A 19,317-nucleotide genomic window follows, 5' to 3' on the forward strand; every position below is an offset into this window, starting at 1 on the left:
TCTAGTGTTAGAATTAGGAAATATTTATTTCTGTTCTTTGATTTGTGCAACAATGAGGAAATCATTCTTCTTTACTGAGCTTTATTATCCTCATCTGAGAAAATAGTAGCTTACAGCATAGCAAAAATACATGCCACCTCTTGAAAATAGCAGTTTCTATTGTTCTGTGAATACTAATAAGGCAATATTTTAAACATATTTTTATTTTTTAAGTATTTGTACAAAGAAGTTAGCATTCAACAAAGCAGGTTATGAGTACAATGCATCTTGATTAGTGTTACCCCTTTCAACATTCCTACCCCATCCTGCCCAATGCACTCATTTCCTCATTTTTATTAATTTTGTAGAATATGTATTGAATTGTTGGTTTTGGTTTTGGTTTTTTGTTTTTTGTTGGGCATAGGTCTTGAACTCAGGACCTAGGCACTGTCCCCGAACTCTTTTGCTTACAGCTAGAATCCTATCATTTGGAGCCATAACTCCACTTCCTGTGCTGAATTTTTGACTGGACATTTGAGTGATTTCAACTTTGAATGTTGAACTGGATGTACTTGGTAGTAGATAGCCCTAAATGTTTTGTGAGCTTGGAAAGATTTAATTGTTTCAAAGACTGAAGGAGAGATAAATAAAAGGGAAAACTCTGTGGTTGAGAAAGAAATAACAACCCATTGTAATCACCTACTGTAAGACACATTAAATATATTCAAACTCTAGCACCAGCACTGACTAATGTATATCCTTGAACAAGTGCCTTGACTCTTGTAGATCTCAGCAATATTTTAATAGCTCATTGCTATATGTTATTAGAATTAATGAGATGTCAATGAAGTGTCAAAAATTATTTACAGTTCTTGGCATATTGTGAAGACTGTGAATGCTAATTATACTTGATATTATATCTTTTATTATTATGATATCATTGATATTAAACTATTTTATTATATCCCATTCTTATGATATTAATAATATTCTTTATGACAATATTACCCATTTGTAATACAGTAAGAATAGACAAGTAGGTTTGCAAAAAATGTCAGAATAAAAGTAGAAAGGTTTCAGATATTTTTCTAATTCTTTCTTATTTTATTTTTTTACTATCTTTCTATAGTTTTTATTGTCTTTAGTTGTACATTTAACAAAGGAGATTATGAATTCAATGCAAATTGGTCCACATCACCCCATTCAACATTCAAACCCATTCCTCCCTGATGACTCTTCCCTCACTCTTAGTAATTTTATAGAATATACATTGGATTCTTGAGTGCATTCTCCCTGTCTTTTCCATCCCTTAACCCACCCAATCCCCTTCAAGTATCCACTTTCTGGAGTTTATGTTGTTGAACTTTGACTTTGTGTTTCTAAGGAATTGCAGTTTGAGTTCTTCCTTGAGCCTACCTTACTTCAGTTCTACATTTGTGTACACTTGCATGCTTCCCTGCATGGAAGGAATATCCTCATCCGTGCTGCCTAATGCCTCACAATCTCCTTGAACTAAGGAAGATTATGCAAAATAATTGTACTTAATGCTTCTGACAAGAAAAAAGAGACTGTTCAATACACTCCACATCTGCTCCACAACCCTCATGAACAGCTAGCCTGGAAATCATACAGTAGAAAACCACAAAGCATGGAATCTGGAGAACAATGCTTAAAATCAATTCATTTCCAATTGCTTGTGAGCTTTATGAAGAACTAAGTTCATTGTAATAACTCATTTCCCTCAGACATCAGATGGAAAAAGACTCCCTTACTGGGAATTTAGAAAGATGAAATGATAACTAAGTAATGCTCAAAATTCACCGAGAAGTTAAAAAATGTAACTAACCACAATATATAGAATCACAAATAGGCTCTTCAGAATCAGTACCAAAATAATGAAAATATCACATCATTTGTTACAAATAACTACTTGACTTTTTTTGGCCTCTATCTTAAATATGTGTTTGTTTCAATTAATTTTTTCTCTTATTCTCTAAGCCATAAAAAGTCTATCTATCTATCTATCTATCTATCTATCTATCTATCTATCTATCTATCTATCTATCTATCTATCTACCTTCCTACCTACCTACATATATCTGTCTAAATATTTGTTGTTGCTGTTATAGAGATTTTTTTACAATAGGAACACAAAAGGAGAAGTCAGAAACTAAAAAAAAATCATCCATAATTTTACTACTTGGTTATATCTAACATTAAAATTCTGAAATTGGTTCTTTTTATAAATATAATTAATCCTTAGACATACAGACACAGATATAGTGGTTTTAATATCAGAATGTTGTTAAATATACAAATTTAATTTATATGGTTTTTAGTTTATATTACAATGCTGGGTGTAAGATTATTTTAAATGCCTGGGCCTTAATAATATACAACACAAAATTTTTACTCATTACTTTTCTCAGTCTAAACTGTTCAATATATAAAGTTTAATTTTTAGAGAATGATTTACTCCTTTTGAGTTATTTCTATTCGCCACATAAATAATATGCTCACAGAGTTTCAGCAACATTTAAGAAGGCAGCAATCGGGGGAAAAACATTCATCAGTCAAGGTAGCAAAAAATACAATGACTTTTTTCATCTGGAGTCTAAGCCCTGGGGTCTTCTCTGAAGTCTTTGAAATATCTATTTGGCTGATCCATTTGGAGAAACTCAGCAAAATAAATGGTTTGAAATAAAAAAACCACAACAACAATAACAACAACAACAACAAAAACTTCAATGCTTTTTCAGATTAGCACATTCTTCTGACTCATTTAGATTTTAGGGAATTTGCCTTGTTGGGAGTTTTCTCAACCAAATCCACCCACTCTATTTCCTTTTGCTTTTTGATCTTCTGAGAGTGCCTTTTAGCTTGGAATTAAGTTGTTCCAAATATTTAAATATTTGATAAACATGAATGTTACTACTGAGAATCACTTTAAAGGGTTTTCTGATGATATGGATGTGTTTGCCATTTTTTTTCATTTAAACAATATTTGTTTATAACGTGGAGTGGAAAAATAGCTGAAAAAAGTTTCAAATATTAAGTAATCCTTTGTATGCCTAAATGGTAAAAATCAAAATCATTTGATATCTGATCCCATTTGGGGAAAGGAAGCTATTGAATATTCATTTAAAATGTCATTAAGTAAAATAAAATAGGGTTGTTCCAGACACATGATATATTTGCTTACCATGTAACCTATTCTCAATTATTGCAAAAAAATTAAATGCCCACCATGCCTGAGACACAAATATTATAATAATAAATATGTCATACCCACATTAAATTCACTTTTTGAAATACTAATCAATATACAGAGTAAGAAGAAAACCGTTAATGTTACTAAATCTATGATATCTCATTATTTTACATATGATAGGTAGATTATCTTCTTCACTTTGTATGAAGTAAATTTCCTAATCTATAAATAGCATAATTTTTTTCAAAATTTTACAGTATGGTGATCTAGTATGCTCTCTATGAACATTGATGGGAATCACAATGTAAATTTTGGAAGTGGTTCACAAAACTAGCCAAATAAATTATTCTAACAGTATGTTTCCATATTAATGTTCAATGTGATATAGTATTTTTAAACATACTTTATAGAGCCAATGAAATACCATATTTGCAATTACATGCATGTGATAAATATCATGGATTAGTATTTTTGATAACAGAATCAACTTCTTTTAATAATAGTAACTGATTAAACCTATTTTTTCATTCAAAAAGAGACATTCTAGATATTATGTCTAGAATATGTTTTCAAATATTTCCATTTCTTTTCCAGGAATTTGCTGCACTGACAAAAGAATTGAATGCCTGCAGGGAACAACTTCTAGAGAAAGAAGAAGAGATCTCTGAACTTAAAGCTGAAAGAAACAATACAAGAGTAAGTATAAAGCTTCCTCTTTGAATTCATTCCATACATAATTCTGTGCCCTATATCTAGTATAAATATTTTAAAAGAAAATAAAAACTTTACTTTAGGCTAATACCCACTCACAGTCCATTACTTGAAAGAAAGAAAGAAAGAAAGAAAGAAATGTACTACGAAACTCAAAATAAAAAGCCAGGAAACCTAAATTACAGTTCTGGCTACTAAATCACTAGGTTGCCTTACAAAATGTTCTTATTTCTTCTGGCCTTCACTTTAGTGGTCTTTAAAAAGACAGGGTACATTTCAAGAATGCATTGAAACTTTCAAATGGATGCATTGGAGAGAAAAAATCTCAGAAGCTAGAAATGGGCAAAGGAAGAGTTTTCAGGGAGGAGTAAGGGAGGGTTTAAATGTTGGGATATTGTGATTGGGTAACTTGGATTTGGTATACACTTCTTCACAGTAAAGATCTTACTGAGAAACACAGGAAAAACGATTTAAGATAGAAAGCTATCAGACAGCTCCAGAAACACTTAGCTAGCGTAGCATATGCGAAGCCCTGAATTCAGTCCCTAGCACTGCCTAAAAAGAACAAACGAAGGTCTACCATTTATGTTTCAGATCTCCTTCAAAGAGATTTGCAACTTTGATATCCATTATGGCTTCATGAAACTCAGAAGTTTCTACTTTCTGCTATTAGAAATCCTGGTATTTTACTAGTCAGACTGTATGTCATATGAAAATGAGTGCAGATTTTGATCCAAGATGCCACATTTTATAGTTCAAAAGGGAGGGTCACTAATTTCATTAAATATGTAAGTTATCATATTGCTTGTAAATGAATTATAAATTCTTTTGCTGAAAGAAGATAGAAATCACTTTTGTGTGGACAGAAGTTTATTAAGCAACAAAGAAATACCTTATAAATATGTTAGAAACATTAGCAAGAAAGAAAAAACATTTGATTCCTTATACTGGGGTTCATTTCACCTTACATCAACTTATCTGACCATTTCTGCTTGTCCCAGACATATACTAGTTATTGCAAATAAGGGAAACCATGGGATCTATGTTTCTTTGGGCCTGGCTTACTTCACTTAATATAATTTTTTCCAAGTCTTTCCATTTCCTAACAAATGGGGCAATGTCATTCTTTCTGATGGAGGAATAGAATGCCAATCTGTATATATACTACATTTTCTTGATCCATTCATCTACTGAGGGGCATCTGGGTTGGTTCCATATCTTAGCTATGGCAAATAATGCTGCAATAAATATAGTTGTGCTGGTAGCTTTAGTATGGTCTTATTTGTGATCATTTGGGTAAATGCCCAAAAGTGGGATTGCTGGGTTATAGGGGAGCTCTATGTGGAGTCTTTTTTTTGGGGGGGGGTCCAGTCATGGGGCCTGAACTCTGGGCACTGTCCCTCAGCTCTTCAGCTCAAGGCCAGCGCTCTACCACTTGAGCCACAGTGCCACTTCTGGCCTATGTGGAGTCTTTTGAAGAACCTCCATACTACTTTCCAAAGTGGTTGAACAAGTTTACACTCCCACCAACAACGCAGTAGGGTTCCCTTCTGTCCACATTCCCTCCAGAATCTGTTGCAGATAAAAATATTTTAAGTATATTATACCTGTAAAATATCAATGCTGAGAAAATAAAACATATTTTGTGATCTAATCATTTTATGCTTGACTGTATAGAATAACATAAACATACAGCTCTATAAACTGTGAGCTTACACCTGTAATGAGAGATTCTATTACATGCATAATGACATTTAAGTTCAAATTTGTGTCTTTATTCATCACATTCTCATTGTGTGATAGAGAGAATTCTCATGGACACATATGGAATTGCTTTTTATTGAGGCTGTGATAGGCCAGTCACACAGACTGCCTCAGATCATTCTAAGGGCAGTTTAGATACTGCTCACAGGTATCATATGACTTTTAACATTATATTTCAATTCAAACTTAAAGGCTTTTATTTCTGCCATGACATTTGCTCTGTTCTCTTCTAGTATTTTATGTATCAGTACCCTAGGTTAACAATCCCTGATGATACAGTTAAATATAAAATAGGAAAAGAAAATTGAGAATAGAACATGCATGCCTTTGGACATATTTCCAATGAATTATTATATTTAACATATATTTAACACTCATATATTTAACAGTCACACCCTGTAAGCTCCTGCTGCTAACCCTAGCAACATGGAGGGTGTAGGATTGCAATTGAAGGCCATCCTGAACAGAAAAGAATGTGAGACTTCATCTCAACAGAAGGAAGCAGGACACAGTGGTATGTGCCTATCATCCCAACAATGATGGGAAGCCCAAAACAGATAGTTCATAGTCCAGGTGCTCTTTTGTGTCCTGGAACAAATCCCTCTGCCTACTGCTCCTGCTGACTGCCCACTGGGGGTCGTTCTGATCCTCATAAGCTATCACCTAGGGGTAAACATGGCCAAATACTCCTTAGATAGGATTCAGAATTCTGCGACTATTAAGTATAAAAGGCCTGTATAGACCTGAGTTCAAACCTCAGAACTACAAAACAAGAACAAAAAATAATATTTCAAAAAGTTTGAACAGTACCAAATGGTAAATCTTTACTAATCGTCCAATTTTTATATATCCTTTTTCCTTATCACCTTTGAACAAAAAGTTCCAAAATCCTTAGTCATCCCACTAAACTACATACGTTGAGTTTTAGGCTATGTAAATTCTTGCTTTCATTAAAGCTCAATACTGTGTGCTTCATACATTGTAGAATCAATAGAATAGTTCTAATGTAAATCATGATATTATCAAGGTATAAATATGGAAAGCAGGGTTTTTAAGGGAGAATGACTTAATTCGTATTATATGTATGATATATCAGAAAATGAAATATTTGGACTATATGGGCATGAAGTCCTAGCTGGCACCTGTAAATTTCAATTCTAATCTTTGAGTTTCACACCAATATATGTAAGCCAGTAAGTATTTTTAGAAAGAAACCATAGGTAACTACTACCATTAATTTTGAGCATATGTTAGTTTCAATTCTGTAGCTTCTCAGCCTAGCCAGGTTTCATCTCTTTGATAAATATAGTCTGCTTAAGCATTATTCACCATAGCTAAGATTTGAAACCAAACCAGATGCCCCTCAGTAGATGAATGGATCAAGAAAATGCGATATATATATATATATATATGTATGAATATTGAAATTCTATGCCTCCATTAGAAAGATGGCACTGCCCTATTTGTTAGGAAATGGAAAGTCTTGGAAAATATTATATTAAGTGAAGCAAACCAGGCCCGAAGAAACATAGGTACCATGGTTTCCCTTATCTATAATAACTAGTATATGTCTAGGATAAACAGAAAAGGTCAAAAGCTATGTACATATGACCATGTAAGCTGATGCTAAGTGAAATGAATCCCATGATAGGCACACAAGAGATTTTATCTTTCCTGCAGTCCTTTGTAATGTAATTATAATATACTATGTGATTGTTTTGCTTCTTTTGTATATTCATCTCCCATGGTATAACCCCTGTTGTCACTGTATTTGATTCCAGTGTCCTTCATCTTGTATATACATTTTTCTAATTTGAGGAGAAGGGAAATAACAAAATGCTGAAATAAAGATACAGGTTGGCCCATTGTAACAACGAGATGTATAAGACACTACGTTGAAATCGAACTTTACAACTTTGTGGGGGGGAGGGAGGAGTTGGGGAGGTGGAAGGAAAGGAAGGGTAGGGAAAAAAAACAAAGGAGGGGGTAACAATGCTTACTAGGAAATGGACTCATTAACTTGCTCATGTAACTGTAACCCCCTGTACAGTATCTTTAATTTATATATATGTGTATATATGTATATGTGTATATATATATATATATATATATATATATATATATAAAAATGGTCTGCTTAGGTCAGTGTTTGACTGTATCAGTTACCTATAAATGATGTAATGATAAAACTGAGAATTTCTGGTAGTATGTCGATTGCTACTCCTTTAATTGGAAATGAGGACTTTTTAAAAATCTGAAATAATGTTACATGTGATAACATTACTAGAAGCAGAGATCTAGTAAGATGGCCTTGTTGGAAAATTTACAGTTATGATAGAAGGTAAGTCCATAATGTGAGGAAAAGTATTCCAATGCAACAAAAATATCTGCCTGGCACATCATGTACTAGCCTTCTTCAAAGAGAATAGCTATTCTGACTACACATAATAGCTATCTCTGAGTACACAGGATCATTGAGAGGCTCAAGCTTGATGGCTGCAACTAGCAACTTAGTTATTCAACAGTGGTACTAACTCTATCAGCTTTAATCATGGAAAAAAAAACAAGCACCATTTTTCCAGGTCAATGAATAACTTCTACCCCTGAAATCAAAGTCATTGTTTCATGCCTACAGAACAAATGCTAGGGTAGCTAAGGAACTAGGCTGATATCTACAAGGTGAATAGTTTTTACCCACCAGATCACTGAAAGCTTCTGCTATAGTAAATACCAGTCCTAGTTCAGAGCCATTATCTGTTCAATTTTAGGCATCTTATTTGCCTAGTATTTTTACTCTGCCTAAATGGTTGCAGATCTTTGTAGGGAAGGCTTTTTTTTCTTATTATCTATTTCAACATAACAAGCAATCCTAACACTTAAAACACCATTTTAATATGCTCACAGACGTTGTGGTTTGGGGCTTCAGAAAGGAGATGGTATATATATAATACTTCTCTGCTCTATTCCATGCAAAATCCGAACTAGGGAGATTTGATGGTTAGCAGCAATAATGTACTGGGAAGAGGTTTTCCTATCAGAAAAGTAAGATGAAAGAACTGATACATAGTGTTTGCCAATTTATTTGGTATAAAATCTCCAATTGTTGTTGATTTTAGGTTACCAGCATCACGGCCTTGAATGTAATATTAGATCCATAGCATTACTAAAAATTAATGGAATTGCTTTTAAAAAATGTGACACTTGAGCCTTATAGCCTCGATAGAGTAAATCTAGCACATAATTTTTAAGAGGCAGAAATAAATACATGTGAGATCATTTCCCTATTCTAATATCTAGCATGTGGCTGGAATATCCAAAGGAAAGGCAATCTCAACTGAAGTTATCAATGAAAAAAACTTACATATGGCCTCTTTTACAAAATCTTCAATTGGTCAGACTTCTTATGTTACAGGCTAGTGATCTAAAAGCAAATATGTTGTTGAACTACATGCAAGTTTCCTGGCCTTTTCATGCATACAGTCTGAAATTGCAAAATGTAATATCTACAACCCTATGTCAGTCAGAACAGTCACAGATCCACTCAGATTCAAAAGAAGAAAATATAGGCTGTACATATCCATGACCAAAGGGTCAGATAACTTGATCTAACATTTAAAAATCACTACAAATGAGTAAAACAAAGTTACAGCAACAATTCTTCCTTTTATTCACAAAGATGTTCTCCCCCCATACCCTGGGGAATATACAAACTTATTTTGATTTTCTAAAATTCCTAACTGTAAAGTAACTCAGGTATGAATTTTGAGGAAAAAAAATAAAAACAAGATTCTTCACTTACTGTTATCAAGAACTTTCCCATCACCGTGTTGTTAGGAAATCTATAGTCAACTAGACATCAGCAGATTCCAATGGAATCTTTATTTTTTTTTTACCCAACAAGTTTAGGGCATTTATTCACTTGATCTACACCATAACTAAGCTTATATCTTAGCTAATGTATGGAAACATATATTCTGAATTATTTAACTAAATATACTCATATTGAGTAGTTTAAGAAGATGAAATTTTTTCTGACACCAAAATTTCAGCCTTCTAATTTGTTCCAAGGTCACTGATGCAGAAGTAATAGCAATATTTTTTTTTTGTAACTGTGCAATAGGGGAAAGAATAAAGCTGTTTGGAGGGAATGATGGCTATTCCCTTAAGATGAAACAGTATAAAGTAGAAACTTATAGAAGAGTTTACATGAATATCCAGTCAAAAGCAACAGGAAGCACCTTTCAAATGTTACCAATACACTCTCTCTCTCTCTCTCTCTCTCTCTATATATATATATATAGACACACACACACACACACACACACACACACACACACACACACACACACACACACACATATATTGCCAGTTGTGGGAACTCTGGGCCTGGGTGCTGTCCCTCAACTCTTCAGCTCAAGGCTAGCGCTTTACCACTTGAGCCACAGTGCCACTTCTGGCTTTTTCTGCTTATTTTGGTGCTGAGGAATCAAATCCAGGGCTTCATGCATGCAAAGCAAGCACTCTACCACTGAGCCACCTTCTCAGCCCAATACTCATTACTAATTGGGCCACAAGACTATATAATGTCTTATTTGTAGAAGTCTCTCTCATTGATCAGGTAACAGGGTAAAATACCAGTATTCTTTCATCAAGTGGAATAGAGAAAGAGGGACAGAAGAAAGCATTCAAACTTAATCTTCTTTCCATTGTGGCTTGAGAGATGCAATTCCACCACTCGAAAGCCTTTCAAACTTCTACCTCCATATCCTCCCTGACTTCCTCTGCCTCCAGTATGAACCCCAACAACTACCTGTCTCCTTAGGCTTAGTCCAGTCTGATGTACCTTTGCTTCCTGATTTCATTTTTTTCCATGGCCTTTTTGGCAACATCTTCCTCACTATGGAAATCTTCAAAACCAAACTGTCTGGATAATCTAGTTTCCTGGTTAGTGGCTATCCTAGCATGAAGAGATGCATTAAATGATTCCTTTCACATCTCAGTGATGCTATCCTCAGGAAGACTTGTTTATATTTTGGTGTGTGTAGGGGGGTGTTTATGTGCCTTTACTGAGGCTAGATCTCAAGACATTGTCTTTGAGCTTTTTGTACAAGGCTAGTGCTCTCCCATTTGAGTCACAGCTCCAATTGGTAATTATTGGGATTCCTATAGCCTGGATAGGGCAAATCTAGCACATATTTTTCAAGATGCAGAAATAGATATATGTGAGATCATTTTCTTATTCTAATGTCTAGCATCAGCATGGAACATCCAAAGGAAAGGCAATCTCAATTGAGGGTTTCAATAAGAAAACCTAAATATGGCCTGTGTTGAAACATCCTCAATTGGTCAGAATTCTTATGTTACAGCCTAGTGATCTGAAAGTCTCACAAACTTTCCTGCCCAGGCTGGCTTCAAATCATGATTTTCAGATTTCAGTGTCCTGAGTAGCTAGGATTACTGGCATGAGTCATTGGCACCCAGTTATGGAAAGACTTCTCACCAGCTGTTTTGGATGGGTGTTTTTCTTGCCTTGGGTCCCTTTTCTTGCCCCAAGATCCTTATAACTCCTGTGTTACTGTTCTGCTCTCAAATTTCCTTTTATTTTCCTTTTATTTATTAGGAGAAACTAAAGTTTAACTTCTTCAAACAAAACAAATTCTATAAATGTATACCTTTTAGATTTGTCATTTTGATTCTAGGACTTTTGATAAAAAGTTTTCTTCTCAAACACTTAAAGCATTTCTTCTGTTAAACTGTAGGAAAGTTTGCTTAAAGCCAGTTTTTTAATTACCTCTCCAAACATTGTTCTTTCCACCTTCATAGTCATGACATTGACCTTTCCTTCCAATGTACTTCAAGCAAATGGGATAATGGCTGATATCTAACCTTTCATTTTCTTCAGAGGTTTCTCTCTGCATCATATTTTGTCTTAAATTCATTGTACAAAGTCCTTTGCTATTCCCATGCTGGCTGACTATTCTTATCTCTATAGTATCTTCAACACTTCTGTTAATTCATCTTGAGTGACATTGTAAGGGACATTTGGGGCCACACTATTCTTATATCTCATTTTTTTCCCATTGATTTCTCTGGTTTAATTTTGTTTTCAAAACAGCTCAAGATGTAACTTCCAAGGCTTTATTTTTTCTCTCTAGGTCTTCAACAGCTTCAAAATTCAAATAGATAGCCTTTCTATTTATCCCAATTCTGACATCCACAAGAAAAAGTGCAGTTTTAGTGACAATTTTAGTGACATTAGTTTTTTAATTTAGTAGTAGATTTTTCAAAATTTAGATTTTGCACAAAGGGATTGAAAGATGTATTTGATACTATCTTTTGTACTTTTTGGAGCTACTTTCTGTTTGTTTTCCTTTTTCCAAGAGCTTCTTCGGTAGATTCATTTTTCTCGTCATATTTTTTCATCTTCCTTCTCCTCCTCCTTCTCTGTGTGTATGCTGTGGTTTCCATAGCTTCTTCACAGTCATCTTCATTGCTTATTTATGAAACATGTAAAAACAGAACTTCCCATGCAAAAACCAAAAAACTGGAAACTGATCACCAGAACTTTCTTTCATCTTCACTGTGGTCCAGAGCCTGCTCTGAGGGTGTAGGTGCCATGACAGACAGACACATTCTTGTTCACATTTTTGGCCACGAATGAATTTTGGAGATCTCTACTGTAATATAGTAAGCTGTGTATGTATATTCTTAGCAATGTAAAGATTCATCATGATAGAGTCCAAGTATCAACCATGAGAGTCATGGCTGGACAAGCATTTAGGAAGTTTCTTCCTCTCTTTGACTGAGTGTTGGTCGAAAGGAGTGAAGCTGAAACTGTAACCAAAGGAGGCATTATGCTTCCAGAAAAGTCTCCAGGAAAAGTATTGCAGCCACATTAGTGGCTATGGGATCAGGATCTAAAGGAAATATTGAGCCAGATGGTGTGAAAATGGGTGATAAAGTTCTTCTCCCAGAATATGGAGACACCAAAGTAGTTTTAAGTGACAATGATTATTTCTTATTTAGGGATGGTGACATTCTTGGGAAGTATGTAGAGTTAATATATCACTGAAATGGCATTATGTGAAGCTGCCCATTTCATGGAAGTTCTGAAATCTTCATCATGTAAATAATTTCCATCTCTCTCTTATAATAAGCTGATGGTAACTACAAAAATATTTATTATGAATAAAATAGAGTGATTGTCACTATGATTTAAATCAATACCATGCTGATATGCTCATGTCATCCAATTAACAAAATTACATGGTCAAATGTAGATGAAATAAGTTAAATATTATCGAAGCACTGGTTTTCCTATTATTCTCTGAGAAACATTCTGCTTTGTGCATTTATTGAAAGAATAAATATGCTTGGTCAAATATTATATTTCTGATGAATACAAACTGAAATTGTTAAATTTCCTAGAGGAATGGGTAACATAACTTAAAATCCAACAACCTTCCTTGAATGTATTTTGTGAACCCAGGCTTGAACAGGTGTGTGCATTTTGTTGATATCTGTCTATTATATTACCTGAGGATATTATTAGTAATATTATTTATCACTATTATTGGAATAATAGCTGGAATAGTTTAAGGTAAAAGTCCTTTGTTGGTATTGATGAATCGAATCAACAAGATAATTTGATTTTTTTTTCTGTCTTGCCCGATAGCTGTTACTGGAGCATTTGGAGTGCCTTGTGTCGAGACACGAAAGGTCACTCAGAATGACGGTGGTAAAGCGGCAAGCACAGTCCCCCTCGGGAGTGTCCAGTGAAGTTGAGGTTCTTAAGGCACTGAAATCTTTGTTTGAACACCACAAGGCCTTGGATGAAAAGGTATAGTATGGACAAAAGCTTCAAAGTTCATCCGTACTTTTGCGATTAGCATCAAATTTCCTGTCTTCTTCTATTCACTTGACTGAATCCTCCTGTAAGTCAGCTCACAGGATCATATATGAATTATGTAAAAAATAATCACCACTAAAAATATAAATGGATTACTGTATATGTCTTGGTAATAAGCATGACTCTTTTACATATTGAATGTGTAGTTTAACAAACTTAAACCTGCAACATGAGCATCATGGGCCTAGTTCAGAGGGCCATTTGAAATTCAGCGTCATATAATCATTCAGCTTTTGTCTTTCTCTGTCTCGCAGTCTTTGTGTCTGTCTCTCACTCTCTCACACACCCTCTCCACCCAGCTTCATCTCTCTGAATGAATGTCTATAGATGACAAAGTAACAGACCACTATTGAAAATTACCCCTATTTTGAAGTGCAAATTGGGCATAATTTAACTTTCAGACATTTATATTAGAAACATCCCCTTTTGAGGGGATATCTAATGTCTTAGTTTCAAATATATGTTTGAAGAGTCAGCATGTAACAGCATAATTTATTAGAAGAAAACCATCCTCTCAGGTCTTTTTAAATATAGCTGTAAGCTTCTAGTTGTTACTCACATAGGTTCTCTGGCAGATATAAGCCAGTGTGATGGTAATATCCTTTGGAGATTAGTAAGGTTTATAATGTAATTTGAATTTTGTGAAATTTGGAAGAATGATATTTAAAAATGAATAAGACTTATATGGTAGGAATTGGGACACTTCAGTCTACAGCCTATTACAATTTCTGAGCATTGAAATTTGAACGAGGGATTATTGCTTAATTCTATCTAATTTTCAAGCATGCAGGGATTTTTGCTCCATTTAATATTTATATTTATATATATTTTATCATCAGTCCCCCAGATGTTCATAGACTAGAAGATTACATGCAGTTTGTGCATAAGGATAATTTAATTCTGTCTTCTAGATTATTAAGAAGCCATTTACCATTTTTTCTTTTAGCTGTAAAAGCCTAGTTTATATATAATTTTGAATACAAAAAATGCATATTATAAAAAAGTCCATGATAAATATGATATTAAATAATCATTTAAGACATTTAATGTTAAGTTTTCATTACATTCCCCCTTTTGTCACAAAAGTACATTGTTAAAAATGTTCAAGATTTTATAGAATATTTACTTAGGAGCAGATAAATGGCTCAAAAGTAAATAAGATATTCTTTACACTGAGGACTTCACATCAATAACAAACAAGTCTGGCCAAACATTGTGCAGTATGACATGGAGTCCAAAAACAATTTCTTTAATCATGAGAAAGTAAAAAATGTCTCAAGAGGGAATGATATTTGATTGACTACATGCAAAATAACCCAGGGCTTTAGAAGAGTGGCCTTTTTAGAGGATATTAAACATTTTAAATATCTAAAGTGAAGGAGCCAGCCCAGGAAGACTAATCTTTAGGACTCAACACCAATAATCTAGTAAAAACAAAACAGGTAAAAACAAACAAACAAACAAGCCTTATAGTGGAAGCATAATTCAAGTGGTAAAGCAAAAAAGCTGAGCAAAAGTGTGAAACCCTGAGTTCAAGCCTTAATAAATGAAATAGAAATAGAAAACAGAAATTGAAAGTTCTAGATATGTATAAATGTATATTTAATAGTTACATCGTAGCTCTACAAATAAGCAGATTGTCTTAGGGAATAACTACACAGACAACAGATGTGCTGGAATATTGAGTTATATTTATTTTTAATAGAAATAGGGTAAGAGCCAAGTGCTGTGATACATAGACCTGAATCTCAGACCAGCATAATGAGAGTCTACGAAAGATGGAAAGAAAGAAGGAAGGAAGGAAAGAATAAAGGAAAAAAAGAAGGAAGGAGGGAAGGAAGGAAGGAAGGAAGGAAGGAAGGAAGGAAGGAAGGAAGGAAGGAAGGAAGGAAGGAAAAGGAGAGAGAGGGAAGGCTGTATCTAATTTGTACTTGTATTTAGAGAAAACTAACATTACCGTTCCTGGGATATGATACATTGTTTCTAGTCACAGAAGAACAAATAAAATCCAGGAAGAAATCTAAAAAAATTTATGGTATCTGCTGGTGAAATACTTAGAACAGACCAAAACACTAAAAGATTTATCAATTACACTATTTTTCCTATCAGTGCACTTCAGGCCAAGTGGATAAACTACATGTAACAATATTTTATACCCTGGAAATGCTGGTTGTTTAGTTATTCAGACTTCTCCCATTTTCCTCACTAAGTAGAAAAAGTGCATAGGATGGTACAGATATAATTCATTTCTAAATTACACACACAGATAACATTTCATCCTCATGTCAATGTAAGTGAAGCTTTTATATCATTCTTCATTAGTAATGGAGGCATGCATATTAAGATTTATATTAATTCAAAATATATTTAAAAGTATTTTATCTTCATATAAAGAGTTTTGTATTTATCACTTGTGGGTAATAAAATCTAATTTGTTCAAAACATTGCTCAATTTATTTGTGGAGTATTATTCCATTTCTACATTACTTGATTAAGTTTGATTATTTTTATTCCTTAAGGGATCAATAGAATGATACTATAAAATGCTTTGTTAGTTGTAAAAAGAGAACAGACCACAAAAGATGCTAGGAGTTTCAATATAACAAAAGAAAATCAGGAAGATATTTTAACTTGGATTCAGGCATTCCTTACATAACTTAGGACTCTGTCAGAAACATTCCAAAGTATAAACACATCTTTTATAATATGGTATCTTGACTACCTCAACACATCTGAAGCATGGCCTGGCCAATGTTGCATTTAGTGAGCTCATGAATTTATATATCCAGGTGGGTTCACATAAATGTTTTCACCCACTTGGATTCCTACATCTTTTGAAAATCAGCAACATTTTACAGTTGATTTAGAAGCACAAACCATAGCCATTACCACTATAAACCTACCAAGGACGTTTGTGAAGCTCTTTCTTATGTCTGCATTTCATGGGTCAGTTATTCTACTCATATTCATAGCTTCAGAATATTTGCTGCTTTTCCAAGTTTTTCATAAAGAAAATGTGCTCCAAGAAGGCTCATCAAAGATTTCCTTCAAAAGTAACCATTGCTTAGTTATTAGTTAGCATTAATTGTATGCATTGCTATAAACAATTGGATTTTGTGGTGTTTATCTACTCTAGCTATACATAAAAGCATTTATAGTAAATGCTATGAATGTACAAATAATTTTCAAGGTATTAGAACATAGCAAATATTTAAGATGTGATTCAGTATGCTTAGCCACCCGATGATACAGCTTATCTAAAAAGTATTTAAATACATCATTTAATTTTTTTTAATTCTTAACTAAATTGTAGGTTAATAGAACACTACTGGCTTTTTTATTTTTTTCTAACTGGAAAATAAAGTTATGACTCCAACTTTAATTTTTTTAATTTTTCAGTGTTGCTATATGTTTCATATGTTAATAAGTTCTATTACATCAAAAATTATACTATACCATACCATATGAATTACTAAAGTTCATAATAATATAATTATAATATGAATATATATTTTTACAACACAGATATATAGCATTTGTGTGGAAAAATCTATATTAATTCCTAAAATTTAAAAATTCATGAGGAGTTGCAGCTTAAATCTGTGAAGGGTTATTGATTTTTAAAGGAAACCTAAGTGGGTATATTTGTTTATATAATTCAGTAAAAAAAATCCATCTGAAAATTTTAAATTTGAAAAATGTAATGTAGGACATATCTGCAGATCTAAGAAAGTAACAGTGAAAACAATTTTAGAAGTTCTATGAAAGGCAGAGTTAAAGAAACACTTCTTTGAATTTCAGTTATATAAAAAAACATTTGTGAGTCATCATTACTTTCAAATTAAAATGTACAGAGCTTTCTATTTTACCACATATTATGGTTTAATCTTGGGTATCTGGAAGCTAGTTGGAATTCAGAAATAATTAAGTACTTTGCAACTCTTCAAAACATGGTAAATCACAATTTAATACAAAAGAGCCATGCAATGGACAGTCGTCAGGGTCTAAGCATCCATTGTTTTTAAGAAAGAATTCACTTAAGCAGTTAGGTGCTAACTGCCAAATAAAAATTATTTTTTAAAAAGAAGAAAGCTTTCTTTTCAATTATTCATGCTTCACTAGTGACTATTTTTTTTCAGATGAACCTATAATATACTTATAAACTTTGCCTCCCCTTACTACAAACCTGAATTCAGAGCAACACCTGTCAGTCTCCAAGCCCATCAGAAGTTCTATCAATGAATCGGAAAAAGGATTTGCTTACAAGAAATCCCTTGATAAAGTGAAGCCACCAGCACAATGTCTTCCTAGTATTCCTGCCAGGTTTCTTTATCTAGGCACTTAGGACTATAACTATTTTACTAATTTCCCAAATTGATACTGGTGATGTTAATGATGGGTTCAGCACAATTTAATACTATGGGATGTACATTACTGCACATATTTTGATTTTTCTTCTAGGTAAGGGAGCGACTGAGGGTTTCTTTAGAAAGAGTCTCTGCACTGGAAGAAGAACTAGCTGCTGCTAATCAGGAGGTAACATACCAAACTTTCTCCTCTTTTGAGGTGCAATATCCCTATGTTTCATGTTACTTTTGTTAAACCTGTCACACACAAAAATAAATTATGTCCAGTCTATGCCACTGAACAAGGCCTGTGGAAGCAAGTTGCCAGAGTCCAGGGTCCCTGATTTCTGGTACTCAAACTAGTACAGAGGTAATTCATAAAGAGCTCAGGAAATGAAGACTTAGAAAAACTGTGGTCAGAATGCCAGTTCTTCCATGAAATAAAACACAGCTCTAAAAGCATGTTTCATAACTCTTGAGAAATATTTAAATAAAGTTAACACACACATACATGCACATAGATGTGCATACATACCATACGTAAACACACACATCTCCTTCCCCTCAGTCTGTACCTATTTGTGTCTTCATTTTGTACATAAATATGTATTTTCAAAGTATATCATATTTCCAGCATCCATTTTAATTGGAAAAATCAAAATATGTATTTTCAAAGTATATCATATTTCCAGCATCCATTTTAATTGGAAAAATCAATTTAATTCATTTATATGTGTGATTGACCTAGGCTTGATAACGTGATCTCTAAAAATAGTAGATTTTCAAGTCAGGCCTGTGTGATTAAATGCTAGCTGAATATAAAATATTAAATGGGTGCACAATAGTTTTAATACAAGAAGATTAAAGCATGATCAGACTCAGTTTAGCAATTTGAACTCTTTGGGGTAAAAAAAGAGAGGGGTAACAAGAGAGTGATCTCAAGTCATCACAGAAAAAAGAAAACTTTTTAGATAATAGGTAGCAACTAGAACCCAGGCCTTGTATGAGATGGTGTAATATATATATCTACAAGTAAGTTGTACTACTGAGAAGAGTACAAGGAGGAACATGTCAAATGTGTATTTATTTTGTATTATATCATTACAAATTCAGATTTTCATGTAGGCTAAATATTATTTTACTTTGGTTTTTATTGATAAAAACCCACAAACAGAATGTAATGACTGCTAATACAAAAGGCTTACTTATATAATAAGTAGTGATATAATATCTATTTGCCATATAATTTTTACTTGATTTAATGTCTTTCTTGTGTGTATGCAAGTCCTGGGGCTTGAACTCAGGGCCACAGTATTGCCCTTAGATTCCTTTCTCAAGGCTAGTGTTCTAACACTGAGCCATGGCACCATTTCAGCTATTTCTGAATAGTTTATTGG

The 19,317-nt window shown here is 33.5% G+C and overlaps 1 protein-coding gene and 1 pseudogene across 19 annotated transcripts in view; both read left to right on the forward strand.

The window, feature by feature from the left end:
* The window catches only part of Ppfia2 (PTPRF interacting protein alpha 2), a 271,881-nt gene that overhangs the window by 130,415 nt on the left and 122,149 nt on the right, over window positions 1-19,317 (forward strand). For 17 of the 19 annotated variants that reach the window (XM_042699018.1, XM_042699012.1, XM_042699006.1 and 14 more), the window contains exons 2-4: window positions 3,785-3,886; window positions 13,341-13,505; window positions 18,036-18,110. In XM_042699018.1, coding sequence (XP_042554952.1) covers window positions 13,395-13,505; window positions 18,036-18,110 — 186 coding nt within the window. In that variant the 5' untranslated portion in view covers window positions 3,785-3,886; window positions 13,341-13,394. Of the gene's footprint in view, window positions 1-3,784; window positions 3,887-13,340; window positions 13,506-18,035; window positions 18,111-19,317 lie in introns of those variants that run through there. The other 2 variants (XM_042699019.1, XM_042699017.1) reach the window with 2 other exon arrangements.
* On the forward strand, window positions 12,407-12,737 carry LOC122124067 (annotated as a pseudogene).

This window comes from Dipodomys spectabilis, unplaced genomic scaffold (genome assembly GCF_019054845.1).
Source record: "Dipodomys spectabilis isolate Male_0828 unplaced genomic scaffold, ASM1905484v1 ptg000234l, whole genome shotgun sequence".
Taxonomy (NCBI): Eukaryota; Metazoa; Chordata; class Mammalia; order Rodentia; family Heteromyidae; genus Dipodomys; species Dipodomys spectabilis.